The 18,150-nt window shown below is 42.7% G+C and overlaps 2 protein-coding genes across 8 annotated transcripts in view; one reads left to right on the plus strand and one right to left on the minus strand.

The window, feature by feature from the left end:
- Positions 1-4,561, plus strand: part of arhgap15 (Rho GTPase activating protein 15) — a 45,372-nt gene extending 40,811 nt beyond the window's left edge. The window contains exon 14 of the mRNA XM_042073880.1: positions 3,353-4,561. Within this exon, the coding sequence (XP_041929814.1) occupies positions 3,353-3,536 (184 nt within the window). The 3' untranslated portion in view covers positions 3,537-4,561. The remainder of the gene's footprint in view (positions 1-3,352) is intronic.
- A 10,394-nt stretch (positions 4,562-14,955) lies between these two features.
- The window catches only part of gtdc1 (glycosyltransferase-like domain containing 1), a 32,884-nt gene continuing 29,689 nt past the window's right edge, over positions 14,956-18,150 (minus strand). For all 7 annotated transcript variants that reach the window (XM_042073898.1, XM_042073892.1, XM_042073941.1 and 4 more), the window contains 3 exons: positions 17,390-17,460; positions 16,378-16,469; positions 14,956-16,162 (listed from right to left, as the gene is read on the minus strand). In XM_042073898.1, coding sequence (XP_041929832.1) covers positions 16,001-16,162; positions 16,378-16,469; positions 17,390-17,460 — 325 coding nt within the window. In that variant the 3' untranslated portion in view covers positions 14,956-16,000. The remainder of the gene's footprint in view (positions 16,163-16,377; positions 16,470-17,389; positions 17,461-18,150) is intronic.

Here is an 18,150-nt window from a genome sequence, read left to right on the forward strand (position 1 = left end):
GGCCGGTGTGGAAAATGAACCGTAGTTGTCACAGAGTTCAGACTGGCAAATGTCTGCTGCTTCACAAACCAAACAGCATTGGCAAGAAGGTGTGTACTTGCAGATATTAAGAGATGTCTCTTTTTTTAAATGAAGTAGCTCGGTGTGCGAGCATGTGAGTTCACATTCACATGGTCGTTGTTGTCAGTGATATCTTCATTCACTTGGCGAAGTCCGTTCCTCATTGGCTCACAGTTTGACAGCAGGAGTCATCTCTGCACAGTTCCACTTCCTGTGTTAGGGCAAACTTTGGGGAAGTGGGGGTGGAGGGGGCTTTGCACAAACACCCGCTGTGGTTGGTTTATCAGCAGACACTATCGCCTCAGTTCAGCTGGGGCCAGCCGCTATTAACACGAGGAGCATTGGCGCAGTTCAGACCTCACAGCGATGCCTCCAACCCTCCCTCCCTGTCCCTCCTCCTCCTCCTCCTCCTCCTCTCCCCCCTTTCTTCTCCTACCTCAATTTATTATTCGTCCCATGATCCTCAAGGAGCCGGCGAGCCTGACCCAATTAGCGGAGGCCTGCCAGGCGGGGGAGGACAGCGGCATTGCGCGCCATCCACCACTTCCTGTCATCCCCCCGCGTGGAAATGAGATGCTAATTAATGACCACTGGCATCTTGAGCCCGCACATGTCAGCTTACGTCGGGGCTATCAATGATTTGTCAGATGCAACCGAGCGTGGCACACGGTCACTGCCGGTTAAGCCGGCCACTGGCGAAGCTGTGCTCACCCTCGCACACGCGCATACACAAACACACACATAAACCACTTTGAGCAAGTGCAGTGGGGCTGCACGTAAATTAATAATAGTCTAATGTGCGGACTACCTATCCACCAATGGCTTGCGCTTCACAGAGAGCACCAACATTCCTCTGTGTCCCTGTGGTTCACTTACCACTGTACCATTGTGCACACACAAAAGGTGTAAACATACTGACTATGGTTTAGATCACTGGCACATTGGAAGGAAGGAACAGGTAGGTTTTTTTTAGGGGCGCCATCTGTCTTGGATCTGAATGGTCATTGACTTTTCATGGCTTTGTTAGAATACAGATGTTTAAGGTCCACACAGCATCAATGCACTTGATCTGCCTCTGTGGTACATGTTTTATACAGAATATATTTTTCTCTAATGCTCTTTCTTTCAATCATTTGTCATTTTTAATGGCTATACTTTCAAACAAAGGGGAAAGAGAATTATTTCCTGTTTAAACCTCTCCAGGATGGCCAAAATTATGTATACAAAGTGCACTGTAAATATAGGACTATTAGGTTGCACGATTAGTCTCATTATCCTGATAATCACTGATGTTGTGGACAATTTCTGCTGTGTCCAGTGCAAAAGGAAGTGGCAATATTTCTTGTTGAAGTGAAGTTGCAATTTAGATGTGCCGGCCAAATGCCTTGTTTATGGCAACTTATGTCAATTTGGAAATTGAATCACCTTATGCTAGATCATTAGAGGACCATTAGCCGTGACAGCCAAGATCCTTACATCGGAGTGTTCTAATTAACTTAAAATGTGGATGGCAGGACGAGTGGCCTGCAGTGATGTACAGGGGATACGATGGCACAGGGGTTAATTACACACGTTAATGGAGAATTATGGTGAGCACTTGTTGGAGGGAACAGCCTTTTAAAAATCGCACTGCTTTGATTACCACAGAGCCTCAAACGGCAAGTCCCTACGCGGCTCATCTCTCGACGGTGCGCACGTTCATATGCCAACCATCAAAACCAGTCTTGTGCAGTTCAGGTTCACGATCAAAGAGCGTTTTTTTTTTTCTTCTCTTTTTTTCAAATGCATTTAAGTTGTTCTCTTTTAAGTCACGTTCTTTCTTCTGCCTCTCAGAGCAGTGCTAGCTCTGTGCCGAGGAGGGCACATGTGAGCGGTAACTTCCTCAAGCGGTCTTTAATGTGCCCTAACGAGCGTTTGATAGGCCTGATTAATGGACGCTGATGAACAAACTTCCTGTAATAGCCGTCCCCACCTGTAACTGTGCACCGTGCCTGGAATTCATTACCTTATAATCAGTCCTATTTAGGCATCTGTTTCCCACACATCTATTTTCCAGGAAGAGTGACATATTTGTACTTCACAGCTGTAGAGAGAAACGGAGGGAGGTATGTATTTACAGAAGAGATTAAGGTTGCACAATAAAACCCTTACTTAAAACATTTTTTTTTCTTCAAACAAGGCCTTCTCGATATTTACATGTCGCCTGATGAAATGTTTATCTGTTTTAAATTTGCACAGTATTTCAGCATCAGTATGTCATGAACTCTGGATTGTTGCGTATGCATGCTTTGACATCCAGTTAGTTTGCAGAGAAGTGTGTCCACTCTGTCTAGTTTCCAGGGCAACAACAATGTGCTCAAATTATCAGTGAATGTAAAACACTCTCACACACACACACACACACACACACACACACACTCACACACACACACACACACACACACACACACACACACACACACACACACACACACACACATCCTTTCACCCCCTAATTCTTTTTTGAAGACACTCCTCACTGTAGAGTAGAGGATTTGTGCGAGTGAGTGAGTAGTATACTCATCCCACCTCAGAGCTCTTAGGCCGTGTTCCACCAGAGGCTTGGAGCCGAGCCCTCCGCCACAGTTCTTCCATCACCTCTCTTTCTCTCTCTCTCTCTCTCTTTCTCTCTCTCTCTCCCTCCCTCTCTCTCTCTCTCTCCCCCTCTCTCCCTCCCTCTCTCTCTCTCTCCCTCCCTCTCTCTCTCTCTCTCTCTCTCTCTCTCCCTCCCTCTCTCTCTCTCTCTCTCTCCCCCTCTCTCCCTGGCCTTCCTTGCCTGTCGCTGCGCTGTGCTGCATCAGGCAAGCCTGGGCTTGGGTGTCCACGAGCCAGGTCACCCCTGTATTGATTGTGTCTGTGCGTGGGCCAAAACCTCAGCCCAGGGAGGAGGATGGCTGTGCCGCCGCGAAACCAGGCGCGAGTCCTCAAATACACTCTGTCCTCGGCCCCACAGATGACTTATGGTGTTACAAAGGGCTTGCATTTTGCAACATGAAATTACAGAGAAGGAAAAAAAAAACATGTAAATCTTTCTCGGGTTGTGTGGAAGATATGTGCTTAAAATGAATGCCAGTGTTTTGCTGCTTGTGGTAAGACATTTCGAGTCTTATGCATAGTTTGCTGTCAACTGTACATCTGTAAGTTTTAACACAGATTAGCCGAAGAGATTAAACGTGCAGCACTTTCACAAGTCAATACATTCGAGGCTTCTTTTATTGATGACTTTTTTCCCCTTTTTCTCGTTCCTTTTCAGAATTCTCTGTCATTCTGTGAAGAACCTCATGTCAACACAAGGCATCAGTATTGTATTTGGTCCAACTCTCATGTGGCCAGAGAATGACTCAGGAAACATGGCAGTCAACATGGCGTACCAAAATCAGATTATTGAGTACATTCTGATTGAGAGCCGTGAAATCTTTGGAACAGATGATGTTTAAAAAATGTAAGTACGGCTAAATATGAGTATATGATATTATTTTTGTAAAGGAATGCATATGGTAATACTGGTATGAGCATTGGCCACTGTATGAGAAAGGAAGCTATGCAGTGTAACCCCTGGCAACTGAGGTACTTGTACTTGCCAAGGAAGATGCAAAGTATGCATTGTATATATTTTGTATATATGTGTTTGAAAGAGGATATTTTCAGAGAATATTTTCACTGGTTTCTGACATGCAATAATTTGCTATAATAAATATTCAAACAGTTAATTTCTATGTTCGCACAATGTCTGTGAGATGAAGGCCTCACTGTTTCATAGTCTGACACAGATTTATATGGTACTGAAATATAATTTAAAAAATCTCATTTTTATCTCATGATTTTTTTTTTCATCATTGTATCTTCAGATACAGTACCTGACTGTGATTTGCATCCTTAACATTTACACTTCTGTATGACGTGTATTTTTATACTGTAAATGTACTCAAATAAATTCAGGTGTGGACTGTATTTTCAGTACTTAGTGGTTCTGTGAAAGGTACAAACAGAAGAATGGGGAATGATGCATTGCACTCCTGTGACCATGACGTGTTATGAGCACATTTGTAATGCTTTAGGAGTTATGCATTGTGGAGTGTGACAATGGTCAGTATGTTTACGTCACTGGTGTAATGTAAACACATAACTTTTTGTGATATAGGGTACCATCACTGATGAGCTGCAGGTGTAGCAAAAAGATCTCAGTAATAAAGTTTATTTACATTGTGTCAGGTTATGTCCAATCTATCCATCTACAGTAGTGTAACTAAGACGAATCACCCATAAGCTGTGTGTATTTTGATGCAGGCTGAACCCCAAATGAACACATATGATAAATATGTAAAATACCAATATATATGAAACATAAAAAATCCTTTAAAAAAAGTCCTTTTTATGGAAAATATTAAGCCTGTACTGTTTGAGCTCAAAAGCATCCGTGCTATCAGTTGTTTAGCTCAAAAATAAAAAATAATATACCTCATCCTGGTGTCGTGAGCAGCTTCATCATTGACGTGACATAATTTGTAGCAATGCTTGTTTAATTTACCTTACGTGATTGGACCGTTTGGCTGCCACACTTCTGTGCTAGCGTTGTACTGAACACAGATGTGCTCTCTGATCGCTCCATCTGACATACAGTTAATCCTTATCAGTCATAACTAGACCATAGTTGCCTTATGCCAACAACCCATGCAGAGGACGACGATCTGCACTGTTCTATCGCTTTTTTTCATTGATACATAAAAACACAGTCTGTCAGGCCTCGGTCCGTGGGTCGTTGCTGTGGAGGAATAACACGGAGGAAGAATAGCTGACGAGGTCACAAGCAAGGAAGAAGACAAACAAGAGTACATGACCGACAGACAGTTATACTGTAACAACAGATCAGGCTTGATTTCCCCCTTCAAATGTAATGCACTGTTATATTTCAACAGAATGAATCTGTTGTGCTTGGATGAAGTCCTATAGTGAAGTCATTCGGGGAATTCTGGATAAATGGCACTAAATCAGAATTACATTATAAGTCCAATTGTGTGAATGAGTAAGTAGACCTAAAAATATTACTCTTTTTAAAAGCCAGTTAAGTCAGTCTGTGGATTGCGTGTGCTCTTGTAAATGTATTAATGTCATTGCAAATGGATGTAGCAAACAGAGGCGTGTAGGGTGGTTTCTATTGCCATCTTTGATTTTCTTTCTTTCTTTTTTGTTGTCTTTTTGCAGAATGAAGGTTGAGCTCTGTGGGATATGAGGTATTTTGAAGCAAACTACATTAATGCATGGTTACCACGGTAATCACAATCAGAGCCCAGAGCTGCATATCCTTAGACAAGCAGACTCATACTCTAACCTTGTTGATGGGCACATACTGTACACAAGACAATTAAGTACACATTAGCCCCCTCCCATGTACAAACACACACACAAACACACACAAGCATGTAGAAATAATTATTCTCTATTAAGCTGCCTCTATTATGGCCCTGCCATCAGACTACAATTTATGGAGCCGCTCCTGAAAGCCATCAGTCGATCATGCTGCAGAGAGACGAGGATAGTCTAATCACAATCACAGGGCCCATATCAAAGGTCTTGTCATCCGGAGTAACACACACCAATATGTCCATGGTTGGCCATAACTAACAGAGGCGCCCCCATGCAGTCATACAACTCCAAAGGACTGGTCTGTTTTTCCCCCTCTATGTTTGTCGTATTAATCGTTGGTTACAACCTAACAGCAACCTGAGTAAAATTTGTCATTCAAACGACTCCTTAATCATAACCCTCTACGATGCCGGGCAGGAAGCACAGAAAACAAATGGGTAAGTTTGGTTGGCAGAGGTTTGTCTGGATAGTAGCGTAGCGGCGTAAATTTTGCTCGAGGGTTTGAGTCATACAGTTGGCAGAGCCACCCATGAGGTCTAATGGGGTGCCGTTGGCTGTCTTTGTGGGAGGATCTGTCTCACACTTGGACCTATAAAATCACAAGAAATATACAATGTACAATGTGTCTTTTCAACACTAACTCTTGGTCTGTTGGTTGAAAGTTGAGATGTAACTCAAACTGTGTTGTCTTTTAATTGACAATTCACTTTTGGATGGGTACCATATGACACATGGGAGAGTGAGTGCTGGATGTGGGAGAGGGATGATAAGACTGTTTTATAACGAGCTATGTGATCTGGATATGGTGCCGTGCAACAACATGTTTGTCCCTCAAGTAAATAAAAGCAACTGATGTAACATGGGTTTCTAAGGTTGAAATTACCCCAAAGGTTCTTTTAAATAAACTGAAAGCAAAGCATCATAGCTTTAAGATGCCTACTTTTATTTCAAGGTAATTTGGATTTTGCCCAGCTTTAGCACAACACCAGTCCCTCCATCTTCTATCATCATTTTACAGTAATCAGAGATATAAATTAGGCCAAGTCTTTTAAATCTCACTATGCATCATGTAATCACCATGCAATTTTCAACCATAAAAAAAATATTTTTTCCAAATTCCTATTCATGAAAATATAAGAAGTAAGAAAAATAAATGCAAAAATAAAAAAGGAACCCTGGCTGACACGGTAAGCTGGCACACAATGGCAGATGTGTTTGCCTGCCATACTCATGTGGGACGCCAGAGGGTAAGTGGATCTAATCAATCCCGGCCTGCCCCGACCCAAAGCCCACGCCCAGCAGAGGGAGTCCCCCTGGGCCTCGCCAGGCAGATGGTGGTATTCACTGGGCACCTGTATCCACTCCGCTCTCCTGGGCAGCGCACACCCAGTGCCAGTCCTGACACACACGGGTTGCTAATCTGAGGCAGGCCGATAGGCACTGATCATTCTGCCAACATATTGTACAACAGGGGTGACGCTATGGGGCCTATGAAAGAATATGTCTCCCACCAATAACAATGCTGTTGGCCATTTTGTTCTGAGGGCCCCCTGTCAGTGCACGGATCTTGGAATTGTCCTCTCTTTGCCTCGCCTGTGTCCAACACCCCCCATGAACAGCAATCCATTATCTTTAGACTTCATAAGCAGCAGCCCAGAGTGTTTCAATGTCATCCTTAAAATGTATTTGGCTATCAGAGGCAGCCAATGTGCCTTCGATGATTCAGTCAGATTGATTAACACTTTGTTTTGCTTTCATTCTGCTGTGTTGTGTGTATGTGTGTGTTTGTGTGTGTGATTACATGCTAAAATGTCTTCAGCATGAGCGTTCTGGTATTCTCTTGATTCCATTGCTTTTTTTTTCATAATACAAGAGTGCTCATGTGTGCGCGGAGTGCTGTTCGTATTGATCTCTGGCAGGGCCCAAACGCTGGAGGAGGAGGAGGAGGATGATGCAGAGCCATCAGGCCATCAGTTTCAAATCAAACTGCCATAGCGCTTCTCACATTCCCATGTGGCCCTCGTGTTTCATGTGTACTCCACAGGCCAACGCTGAACTGTCTCCGTGGAATGTGTGTGTGTGTGAATGTGTGTGTGTGTGAATGTGTGTGTGTGTGAATGTGTGTGTGTGTGAATGTGTGTGTGTGTGAATGTGTGTTTTTTTCTCCCTCCCTCTCTCTTGGGTTAGAGATAAGAGAAAGTCTATAATTACAGGGAAAGGCTGTCGCTCTACATTGCATTTTTGTTAAATCAGATGTCTCATGCTGCAGTTTTGGCTGGTAATGAGGACTGGGTAGGTTAAAGTACATTATGTGTGCATGTGCATACATGCCTCTATGTGTATGTGTATGTATGGGTTTGCATATGTGTGATAGTGGGTTTGTATGAATTGTTTGGACATCCTGCATGTTTGTGTCAAGAAATGTGTATGTGGGGACTGGGGAGTGCCTATGTATGTGCATGTTCATGCTTTTGTGTGTGTGTGTGTGTGAGTGTATATGTGTGTGTGTGTGTGTGTGTGTGTGTGTGTGTGTGTGTGTGTGTGTGTGTGTGTGTGTTTGTGTGTATGTGCATGTTTGTGTGTATAGGGGTGACACAGTCCAGCTTTTTGTGGTTCTGCATTTCACTAAATCTCCACTGAAAAAAAGAGATAGAGAAAAGAAGAGAAAGAAGGAGAAACGAGAGGGACAGAAATGAAATCCAGCTTCGTGTGACCTCCCTCCTGGCACCGGGAGACACTTTCTAAGAGCATAACGAGCCCGGCAGGCCACCAAAGCTTTCAGCGCTACATTTCATTTCGCCGTGCGGCGGCGGAGGAACGCACAGCTCGGCTCGGCACACAAAACACGCGGCAATTTCTCAAGATGTGCGCCGGCCTTATCTCATATTCAGCGCTGTGTTCATGTTGCTTCTTTGGACGGCTGCGGAGGAAGTAGGGCCAAAATGAAAGAAAGGCAGAAAGAAAGAAAAAGAAAAAAAAAACATGGCTGTGTCATGACATTTTTTTTTTTTTTTTTCTGCTCACTGAAGCAGTGTGGATAACAAACCAAAACCGATCGTTGGCCATATCTGGACACTCTTGACGTTAACTCACCCCAAGCAATGATGGCTTGCAAGGCTGAGAGGCAAAATGCTGACACAGGGTCACACACACACACACACACACACACAAACAAACACACACACACACGCCTCTGTCCTTTTAGGTGCAGTAGGCATCAACCAGCTTCATCTGCTAGATGTGTGCGCGGCATGTGTGTTCCTCTTTCAACAAGCCAAGTCCTCAAAGTAATTTCAAACAATAACTGCAGACCACTGAGCTCGGGAGAGCCCCTTTGAAGCACCCCCTTTGTCTCCGTGTCCCTCTTGGAAGAGCTTCATGGAAACAAGAACGTCAGTCAGTCAAAAGAAAAAGGGGGAAGAAAAAGGGCCCAAAAAGTAAATGAAAGCATAACAATACAGTGTCCCTGTGAGCCATGGCTTGCCATGCCTTAACCACCGGGCCCCATTAAAACGGCGACTAGGCTCCAAAAGAGCATGGCAGCATATTGATAGCATATGACTGTGTCACTTAAGGACAACTCTTTTTGTCCCCCTATTTTCTCTCTCTCACTCTCCCTAGCCCTCCCTCTTTCTCTCTCTCTCTCTCACACACACACACGCACACTCACACGTATAGTCAGATGCACACAGGCGCATGCACGCACACACATAGAGGCACACACAGACACACACACACACACCAGGAACACCGGCGCAATGAAATCAAATTGGCCCATATGGCAGAAGTATAAAGCATAATGTGGAATCAGTGTGTGCCTTTGGCTAATTATGATACCTTTAATGCCTGGGCCCCAGGGACTCTAGTCCTATGAAGATCCTTGGTCAGTCCATGTAAAGGGACCCAGAGCTGCTATTTGATATTCAAATATTTTGAGTGTTGAATTTTAATATGACACACTTTTTAGCGACAGTGGAGTCCCTGTGTGTGGCATTAAATCAAGAACATTCTTTGGTAACAGTCACTCATTGGTGTTTTAGTGCTGCAGATAATTCCACTGTCATCTCCCATTTTGGACAACAGCCTCAAATATATTCATCTGCACTGTCTGCATGTGCTGAAATGCTGAAATTGCAATGCATCATCTTTATGAGTTATATGTTTATATTTTTGCAATGCGTCATCTTTATGATATGTTTATATTTTTTATTGGTTATTTCAGAATTTAGAAAATGTGTGAAATGTGAATTTGTAAAATGACTGATACCATGCACATAAATGGCTTCATGGGATTTAATATGATAGATTGCAAGAATGTTAATGACATTTCTACATGAAAACTGTTAAGGGTCTATATTCAACAATTATTTGTGACGACGCCTACAATAACACATATTAACCGCATACATGCATATACATACATATATGGAGATTTCAATTAAGTTACAGTTTTTGACACAGTAAAAGTTTAGTTGCTTATATTACTGTTTTTAGATGTTACTGTGGTACGTTTTATTTACAAAGCACCTTTGAGACCGCCAAAACCACCAGATCCTGGAACTGCTGGCACTGTTGGGATGGAAACGATGGAACCTGCAGCCCTATAATTTAGTTAGAACTCGTCAGCATACCAGCAGAATGGTTCAAACAGAAACTGTTGCCGTTTTCTTTTTTTTTTGTGTCTTTTTTATTTATTTATTTTTCAGACATTGCTGAAGGTGTTTAGCATCAAAATAAACAAGAGGGACTGAAGCAGGCGTGTTACTGAGGCGTGAAATTAAAGTTACTGTGCTTTGCTGATAATACACCATTTTCAGAATGCCTTCAACCATTCATTTATAACTTGCCAGCTGAAGAGACCAGTTTCACTTCTCCAGTGTTCCCCACTACATAGGCCTATGTGTAGGCTATGTGGTGGCGCTAATTCAAAATATCCAACTAGTCTTTGATCAGACATCCCTTGAGAATATAAAATAATTAAAATTCCCATTGACTTGAAAAAAAAAAGCCATGCTTACTTTGCATTGTAGTGTATTTTTGACTTTTGGGAATTATTGTACATATATTTAGAGCATTTAAGGGCAGTATCTAAACTGACATTTCACTCGATGGTAAACTGAGCTCAAGTAAACATGCACATTTACCAAACACGGCTAACGTTTTTTTTCTAACGCTTTAGGAAAGAAGTAAGATCACAAACACGAAGAAAACAAATAAAACATGTGTTGGACTGAAGAGCAGACAGCGGCTCCCCCACCCTTCTCTGGACTCTTCGAGTTCCTCTGTTGTGACCTGAACCCTCTAGGGGGCAGAGTGGCGCTTCAGACGGGGATCAACAGGTCAGAGATTTCCAAGCCAGTGCACAGTGCCGCTTGTGGCTGCGCTAACTGAGAAGGGAAGCGAGTCTGACATTCTGTTGGAGACTCTCTTTGACGCACAGAAGAAGAAATAGGTCTAGATTTTCTTTTGAAAGTGGAACAACCAGAATCAGCCTATTTTTGTTTGTTTGCCTGAAATGTAATTTACTAAGACATATAATACATACCATCTTCATCAAATAAAGTCCTGAAAAAAAGTACAAAATCTGATATCAGTTATGAACATAATACGAAAAAAAATATACAAAGATCAAGTAAATGCAAACCCTGCATCAGAGACATGATAGACTGTTAGTAATAGAAAGTGTAGAAATCATTGTGTGTAAATTGTGTAAAAATTATAATATTATCATTATCATATATATCTCTATGACATGGTAGTATAAAAATGGATATTTTAACCTAATTTCACAGAGGCTATAAAACAGTGAAACACTGGAAGACAACACAATTGTGTATCTATAATATTTTTCCCAGCCTTCCATGACATCACTACTAAAGCGAAGCCTGCTGTAACCAACACTCATCTGGCACAGCTCTGGACGCACAGTCTCCCTTATTTGACCAGCAGCTATTATGCATCAATTACAAACCAGAATGCAATTATCACCTCTTTCACTCAGGCAAGAATAATGTCAATAGCCTTTTATTAAATAAATACACTATTTTAAAATACCCAGCTAACAATAGCATGGGAGGCCAGGGTTATGACCAATAAGAAAAGCACTATTTCTGAATTGCATACACCATATGTTTTATGCATACATGCGTACATAAAAATGCTCTAAACGTATGTGTGGTCACATATGCATCATTAATGAATGAATCGTTATTGTGATAGTACCATTAATAGTGGCTGTGCTCTTATCAACAACCACAGTTCTGAACAGCCACCAGAAGCATTTCGAATGAGTAAAATAGGAGCACTGGGGACAAACAAACAACATCCCCCCACCAGACACACACACACCAAACTCCAATCGCCCATGGGCAGTGCATGGCTGGCTCTTTCCCTCTCGCATGCCCCCTCACCCAGAATGCATATTGCATGCAGAACCCTAAATCCAGATGCCTTTGAAGTGCACACACTTGAGATAGATATTTCCCTCCACCAACCCCCACCACCTTTATTACCAATAGTTGTGACACAATCTCCCTCCTCCCTCTGCCTCTCTGCTGCTGAGGGATATGCTAAAATATGCATATCCGTTATTCTAGAGATAGCATTTCCCCCTGTGCACTAAATACATCTTCATATATACACACACACAGCAAATTTATACTAATTGGATGCACTTCAGAATGCAATCACATCCAATCAGGGTGGATGAATGTTCCATTACAGATATTGATTGGTTGCAGACTGTTATTAAGATTTACTTAAGAAAATAACACTGATCAAATTAATAATAAAAAAAAAACTATTTTAGTTAATGGTGTGTGATGAACGTGATGTCTCGTAAAAACAACCATGTGTCATGTCATGAGATTCGTCAGCTCTTGTTTTCCAGCAGTGAATGCCTCAGGGGATGCCACAGTCATGGCTATCTTGTGAGGGGCCACTTCTTATCACAGGCAGCTGAGGGGGAACACCAGGGAGTTAACCACGGTGAGGGTTACGGCAGACGACCATCAAAAAAAAAAAAAAAAAGAAATAAGGAAAAAAGTCATCAAATCACGATGACCTCATGTGTGCGAAGCACAAGGAAACAAATTAATCAGAAACACACTCAGGCGAGCACGCTGGCACTCCCCCTGAGCCCAGAGGTGGTCTAAACACACGCATGCATGTGAACACACACACGCACCCACACACACATATATGCATGTGTGCACACATACTGTTCACACACGCACACATACACGTACACACACACACACACACACACACACATATGCACGCGCACTTACGCTCACGGCGTCCCATGCGACACAGACAGTGAGAACAGCTACGCGAATTAACAGGCCAATGAAAAGGCTTAGTGCACACAGCAGTTTATGGACGCTGCTATTAAGTTTTTATGTGCGGGGTGACATTTTGCAAGCTGCAAGAGCGGCATTGTTATAGGGTTTATGGCGTCATTAGGTCTCGACCTTAGGTCAACTGGAAGTGCTCTGGTCTCTTCATCCAAGCCCAAATAAGCAGTTTAGGGGTGATTCAGATTTAACATTAAAGGTGGCAATCAGGTGCACAACAGTTCCCAACAATCAGAATGCTTTTAGCAAAACCACATATATAGGTTACATAAAACTTTTCCATACATATATATACACAATATATCATATATATACACAATATATTAACTTGGTTCCCTTGGTAAGTTATATGCTTAAAATTATTATTAGTTAAATTCTCAAAAAAGACTGATGAAATGTGATATTATCCACTTAGTATAGTAAGTGCAGCTCCACAGAGGGTCAAAGGTGAGAAGGGCTCAATGCATTTTATGATTACAATGCTTCTATATTTCGTCCAAGTCACATAAGTATCATGCGAAGGGATTAAAACTGTGATTACTTGGCAATGAGGTTTCATTTTTAAAATTCTCCAATTGTTCTCTTTTACATAAAGCCTAATAGACACATACTTTTCCATGTCCAACAGAACAGTTAAAAAAATAATGCACTCTGGCTTGGTTACAATGATACGCAAGTGGTTTGCAAGTGGTCAGTTAGGTCCCTCCTGTTGTTTGCGTTGACAGGAGCTGCCGTCCTGACCTACTATGGCTCTGTGCCATATCAGACCTGCATCCCAGACCATTAGAAAATAAACACGAGGAAAGAAAATCAAAAATTCATTAGTAGATGACTCATTTACAAAGAAAATCCATTAGTGATGGTCCTTAGTTGGACTGCAATCAGATGCTGAAAGAGTCGGGAGTATCCAGCATGTTTCTGGGCTAGGTGTGATAGTCAGCCTGAGCTCCAGCAGTCGCAGGGTATCAATTCCACTGGCTTTTCATCAAAGCCGAGTGATAAAATGTCACAGTTCGGGTTTGAGCGAAGAATAAAGCCAAATGAAATGTATTACAGACAAACAATGTGTCTTTGATTATCCCCTTGTTAGGCCCTGGGTGCCTTCGCCTTAGCTTTGAGTTTGCTCCTTTTGAATGTGTTTTCTTGTTCTAAGGGTAGCCCCTTTTTTATATCTCAACTTGATCTTGGGATTCATTACTTTTCTTGGGTCGCCGTCAAGTTTTGATGTCCCTTCCAGACACAATATGCCTTCATTAACTTCCAGCTAGAAACTCCATATGATTTTTCAATATCTTTCATGACATAATTTTGAGGCTACATGCCATCGAGAGTAGAGGCTCTCTCTCTCTCTCTTGCTTGCTTTTGAATATCAACGTGGCAGTGTTGGAATGGACTCTCGTTTGGAAACAGGCAAACTGACATAACAGCACTGTCTCAACAGCAGTGCACCATCACAGTAAACACTTCTTAAATCATAGCTTTTGGTTCTGGTTCATTTACAAACGGAAGGCAAGGGCACTACACTGAGGGACACATTGTTTGACTAAGCAACTCAACTCCAAGATTTTACATAAAACCTAAGAATTAGTTACCGGTACATAGTTTAAATGGAAGATGGCACCAGTCAGCTGAATCTTTTGTGAATTTGTAATACAAGGCATAATTGCACAAAATGAAAAATTCTGATGTTTCTCTTTATTTATTCATTTTCCTACAGGCTAATCTTCTGACACCCACATAAAGTATTCTCTGAACAAATCAAACTCGGGAGAACAAAGATATGCATGAGGAGAAAAGGAGTGAGCTTTTATACCACCTTCTTCTTTAAAAGTGTGAGAAGATCTAGGCATTTTCCCCCAGTAGGATGATGTGTAGGTGGACACTCTTCTGCCTTGTGCATGCTCCCCGCAGTTCAGTTCTCTGTACTTCAGCTGACCTGGCCATCAGACGTGCAAAGCACAGAGCAACTGCACAGGGTCTGATATCAAATATGGTAAAGAAGACAGAAGATACCTCTGCTGGCCCTTTTCTCTCACACAGTTTTAGCTTTGGTTGTCCAGTCTTCATCCTAAATCTCTGTTTCCAAGATTGTGTTACTGTGCAGGCACAATTTTACGAGACGTACTTTCAGAGGATGTGAAATGACATATTCTTAGCTTTAATGAAAGTATACAGTCATTCAAAAAATATGAGAGAATGGTGCTTACAATCCTGCAATGAGTCAAGATGTAGACGCTAAAAGGCCAGACGACCAGAGAAAATTTAATATGTAGCTAAAGGAGGAGGGGTAACATACACAACAGTACAAGGCCTTCTTAGAAGCCAAAGCTAATTTGACGACTTGTTGATCAAAGCATATATTTCAGTAAAGAGAGAGAGCTATACAGGGATTAGAATCATGCTGGATTTATTTGTAAAAGTAACAGCCTTTTCAACAATAGGAATAGTTTGAATATACTTTTGTCCAAATGAGCGCTGAGTTTAAATAAATACATGTGCACACTTGTGAAACTTGTGCCTTTATGAGTTAATTGTAGAAAGTCCCGATCCCATGCACAGAGTAAACAAGTGGTCTGTATTTAGACTCAATGTTGGTCAGGAGGCATTCCTGTCCCCCTGTCAACCTTACTGAAGCCGTCCCCCGGGGACTATGCCACAACCTGGCAACCCAGGTGGAGAGCTAACCCACAGCTTATAAAGCCACAACTTGGCTGCCACTCTGTCGGAGTGGGAACGACAAAGAGAGAGAGAGAGAGAGAGAGAGAGAGAGAGAGAGAGAGAGAGAGAGAGAGAGGGAAAAGAGGGGGAGAAAAAACATCAGAATTCCTGCCTGAAGTGCTCCGGCACAAAGGATAAAAACGGATCTGAGCGGAAATATGAGGTGGCACCGCCTATGGGAAACATGAAAGCGGTTACAGGTTTTCTTTTTTTCCCCCAGCTTTTTCTCTCTTTCTCTCTCTCCATCTCTCCTCTCTTCAAACCACACGTTCAAACCACACGTCTCCTGCATGTGAAGGCGGCAGGGTGGGGGCGGGGGCGTTTGGCGGATGGCTGTCTTTTCGACCCTGGCGGTGGCGCTCAATGCATGCGTCCCCCCCCCCCCCCCCCCCCCCCCCCGGATAGCAAGGAGGGGGTCTCCAGGGAGGCACGGGGGGCATGGGGGCACTCCCTACCAGTCTCTCTCATCTCACCCCTGTGGGCTCCAGTGACGGCGAGCCCCTGGCTGAACTCCCCTCAGCTCCAGCCCGGGCCTGGGCCTGCTCGGTGACGGAGTGGCCTTCTGCAGACAACACACTCCTGAACCTGTCTCTGAGCGCCTCCCAGGAATACAGACCTGTGTCCACCTGGACAGGAGCAATGTGTGAAACAGGCGAGAAGGAAGTAGAAGAGAAGGCCATTAAAAGACGGGAGGATGAGAATGGGAAGAGAGGGCTGGAACTGATTTGCAATGTAGTTGAAAATAAAAAAGAATAAACATGGTTGACATGAAACAGGCAAGCAGAGTAGGCTGACAGAACTTTGTGGTCTTTGAGTTCATGTGTGTTCATGACTGCAGTACCTTTACAGCATGCCGGCGGACTACATCGGGTCTCTTACAGAATCCCTGCAGCCTTTTGCCGAGCTGCTCAGGTGTGGAGTAGAGATACTCCGCTAAAGTGAGAGAGAGGGAGAAGGGAGGGGGAACACAATACATAATTCATGAGACAAAAAACCTCAAAGTGCAGATAAGATACCAGTTTCTTAGTCTCATTCATTAAAAATGTACAGCACTGCATGCTGGGCCCATGTTTTACATTATTGAACTGTGGTACGATTTAGATATTTATTAGTTATTTATTTAACTAGATGTCATGCCAGCCCAGTGGATTCTGGATCCCTTGTGAGGAATCACCCACTGTTCAGCTCCAAGAGACTATGAAACAGCATTATTATATTATATATATATATATGAGAAACACTGTGGCCAACTTTTATCTGGCCCAAAACTTTGACACATCAACGACACTTATCACCACCCAGTTGTTCTGTCATGGTAGCTTCATCAAACAGACCCCACCAAAACAAGAAATTAGAAGCGCCTGTAATTGACTTCAGCATCTCTGGCTAACTTCTGTGCAAACGTCCTGGTAACCAACCCGTGCTGTGCACAGGAAAAGCCTCTGGCCAGAATGACCGTTACTGGAAGTTTCATGCTCTGTTGATGCAGCCAAACTCTACCAAAAGATTAGCAGCAGAGCCTATGGAGACCTTTTCTTCCACAGAGCACTGGTGGCACTGGCAGCAGTCAAGATTTTTAACCAGTTTGGATTTTGCTTATAGCACATTCACGTTTTTGCAATTAGAAATAATTCTATCATGTAAGATCTTTGAAGACCGTGGATGGATTTATCCACAGTATGCTGTCAAATTTCCAGTCACAGCAAGAGTGAAAACAGTATGTGAGTCCATGACCCATATGTGCTTTTGTAGAGATATTCTTAGTGTATCTAAGTGTGCATCTATGCTCCCGTGTCCCAAGCAAATGTTTGTACAGAGCTCCCTCCATTGAACCTATAATCTACTTGTCTTACCAGGGAAAATTTCTGGATAAACGAGAGCCTTTGGACAGAGTGGATAGCATCCACAATGGACCGCCTCTAGCCTGAAATAAAACAAAGAGACGGACAGGAGAAAAGCAGAGTAAGCAAACAACCATCTCATCAAATGACAACATGACAGGATCTATGGCATAAACCTCACGCAGCCTGATCAGATTAAACGTGCCTGTGTAATGCACCTTAACCTTCTTACGCAGAGAGACTGGACCCTGCTGCTCATGTTGCCATGATCCTGTTTATCAAAGAATTATGTGCACAGTATGAATCATGGCAGCACATTCAATTAATGCAGTTCCAAAATCATTACATTCACCCAATCACATTACAATAATGGATACGGATAAGAACGCACTAGCCATGAGCCACGGGCCTGATAACATCACAAGCTTTCAGGAGTATCGTAAATGCTTCCAACTCCCGCATAATATAGTGGGTGAGGAGACCACCCCCGTGACCAACTTCAATTTCCACTGATTCAACTTATTTGAACTCCAATTGCTTCTTCAGGAAAATGACTGGCTGTTTAAATATTTTGTAGAACGGACATTAAAGTTTAAGGGTGCCATCCATCTTGCTACATCATTCCTCATGCTATTGCGATGCATTTTTAATCATCAAATTAACTCTTTTGGTCAGACCATTTGAATGTTCCTAGGGAGATTTCAAAGAGAGGAAAGAATGTGACTGAAGGTGAAGCTTATACCACTGCGGCTTTATGTTTCCATGTTTGCAGC

Source organism: Alosa sapidissima, chromosome 2 (assembly GCF_018492685.1).
Source record: "Alosa sapidissima isolate fAloSap1 chromosome 2, fAloSap1.pri, whole genome shotgun sequence".
Taxonomy (NCBI): domain Eukaryota; kingdom Metazoa; phylum Chordata; class Actinopteri; order Clupeiformes; family Clupeidae; genus Alosa; species Alosa sapidissima.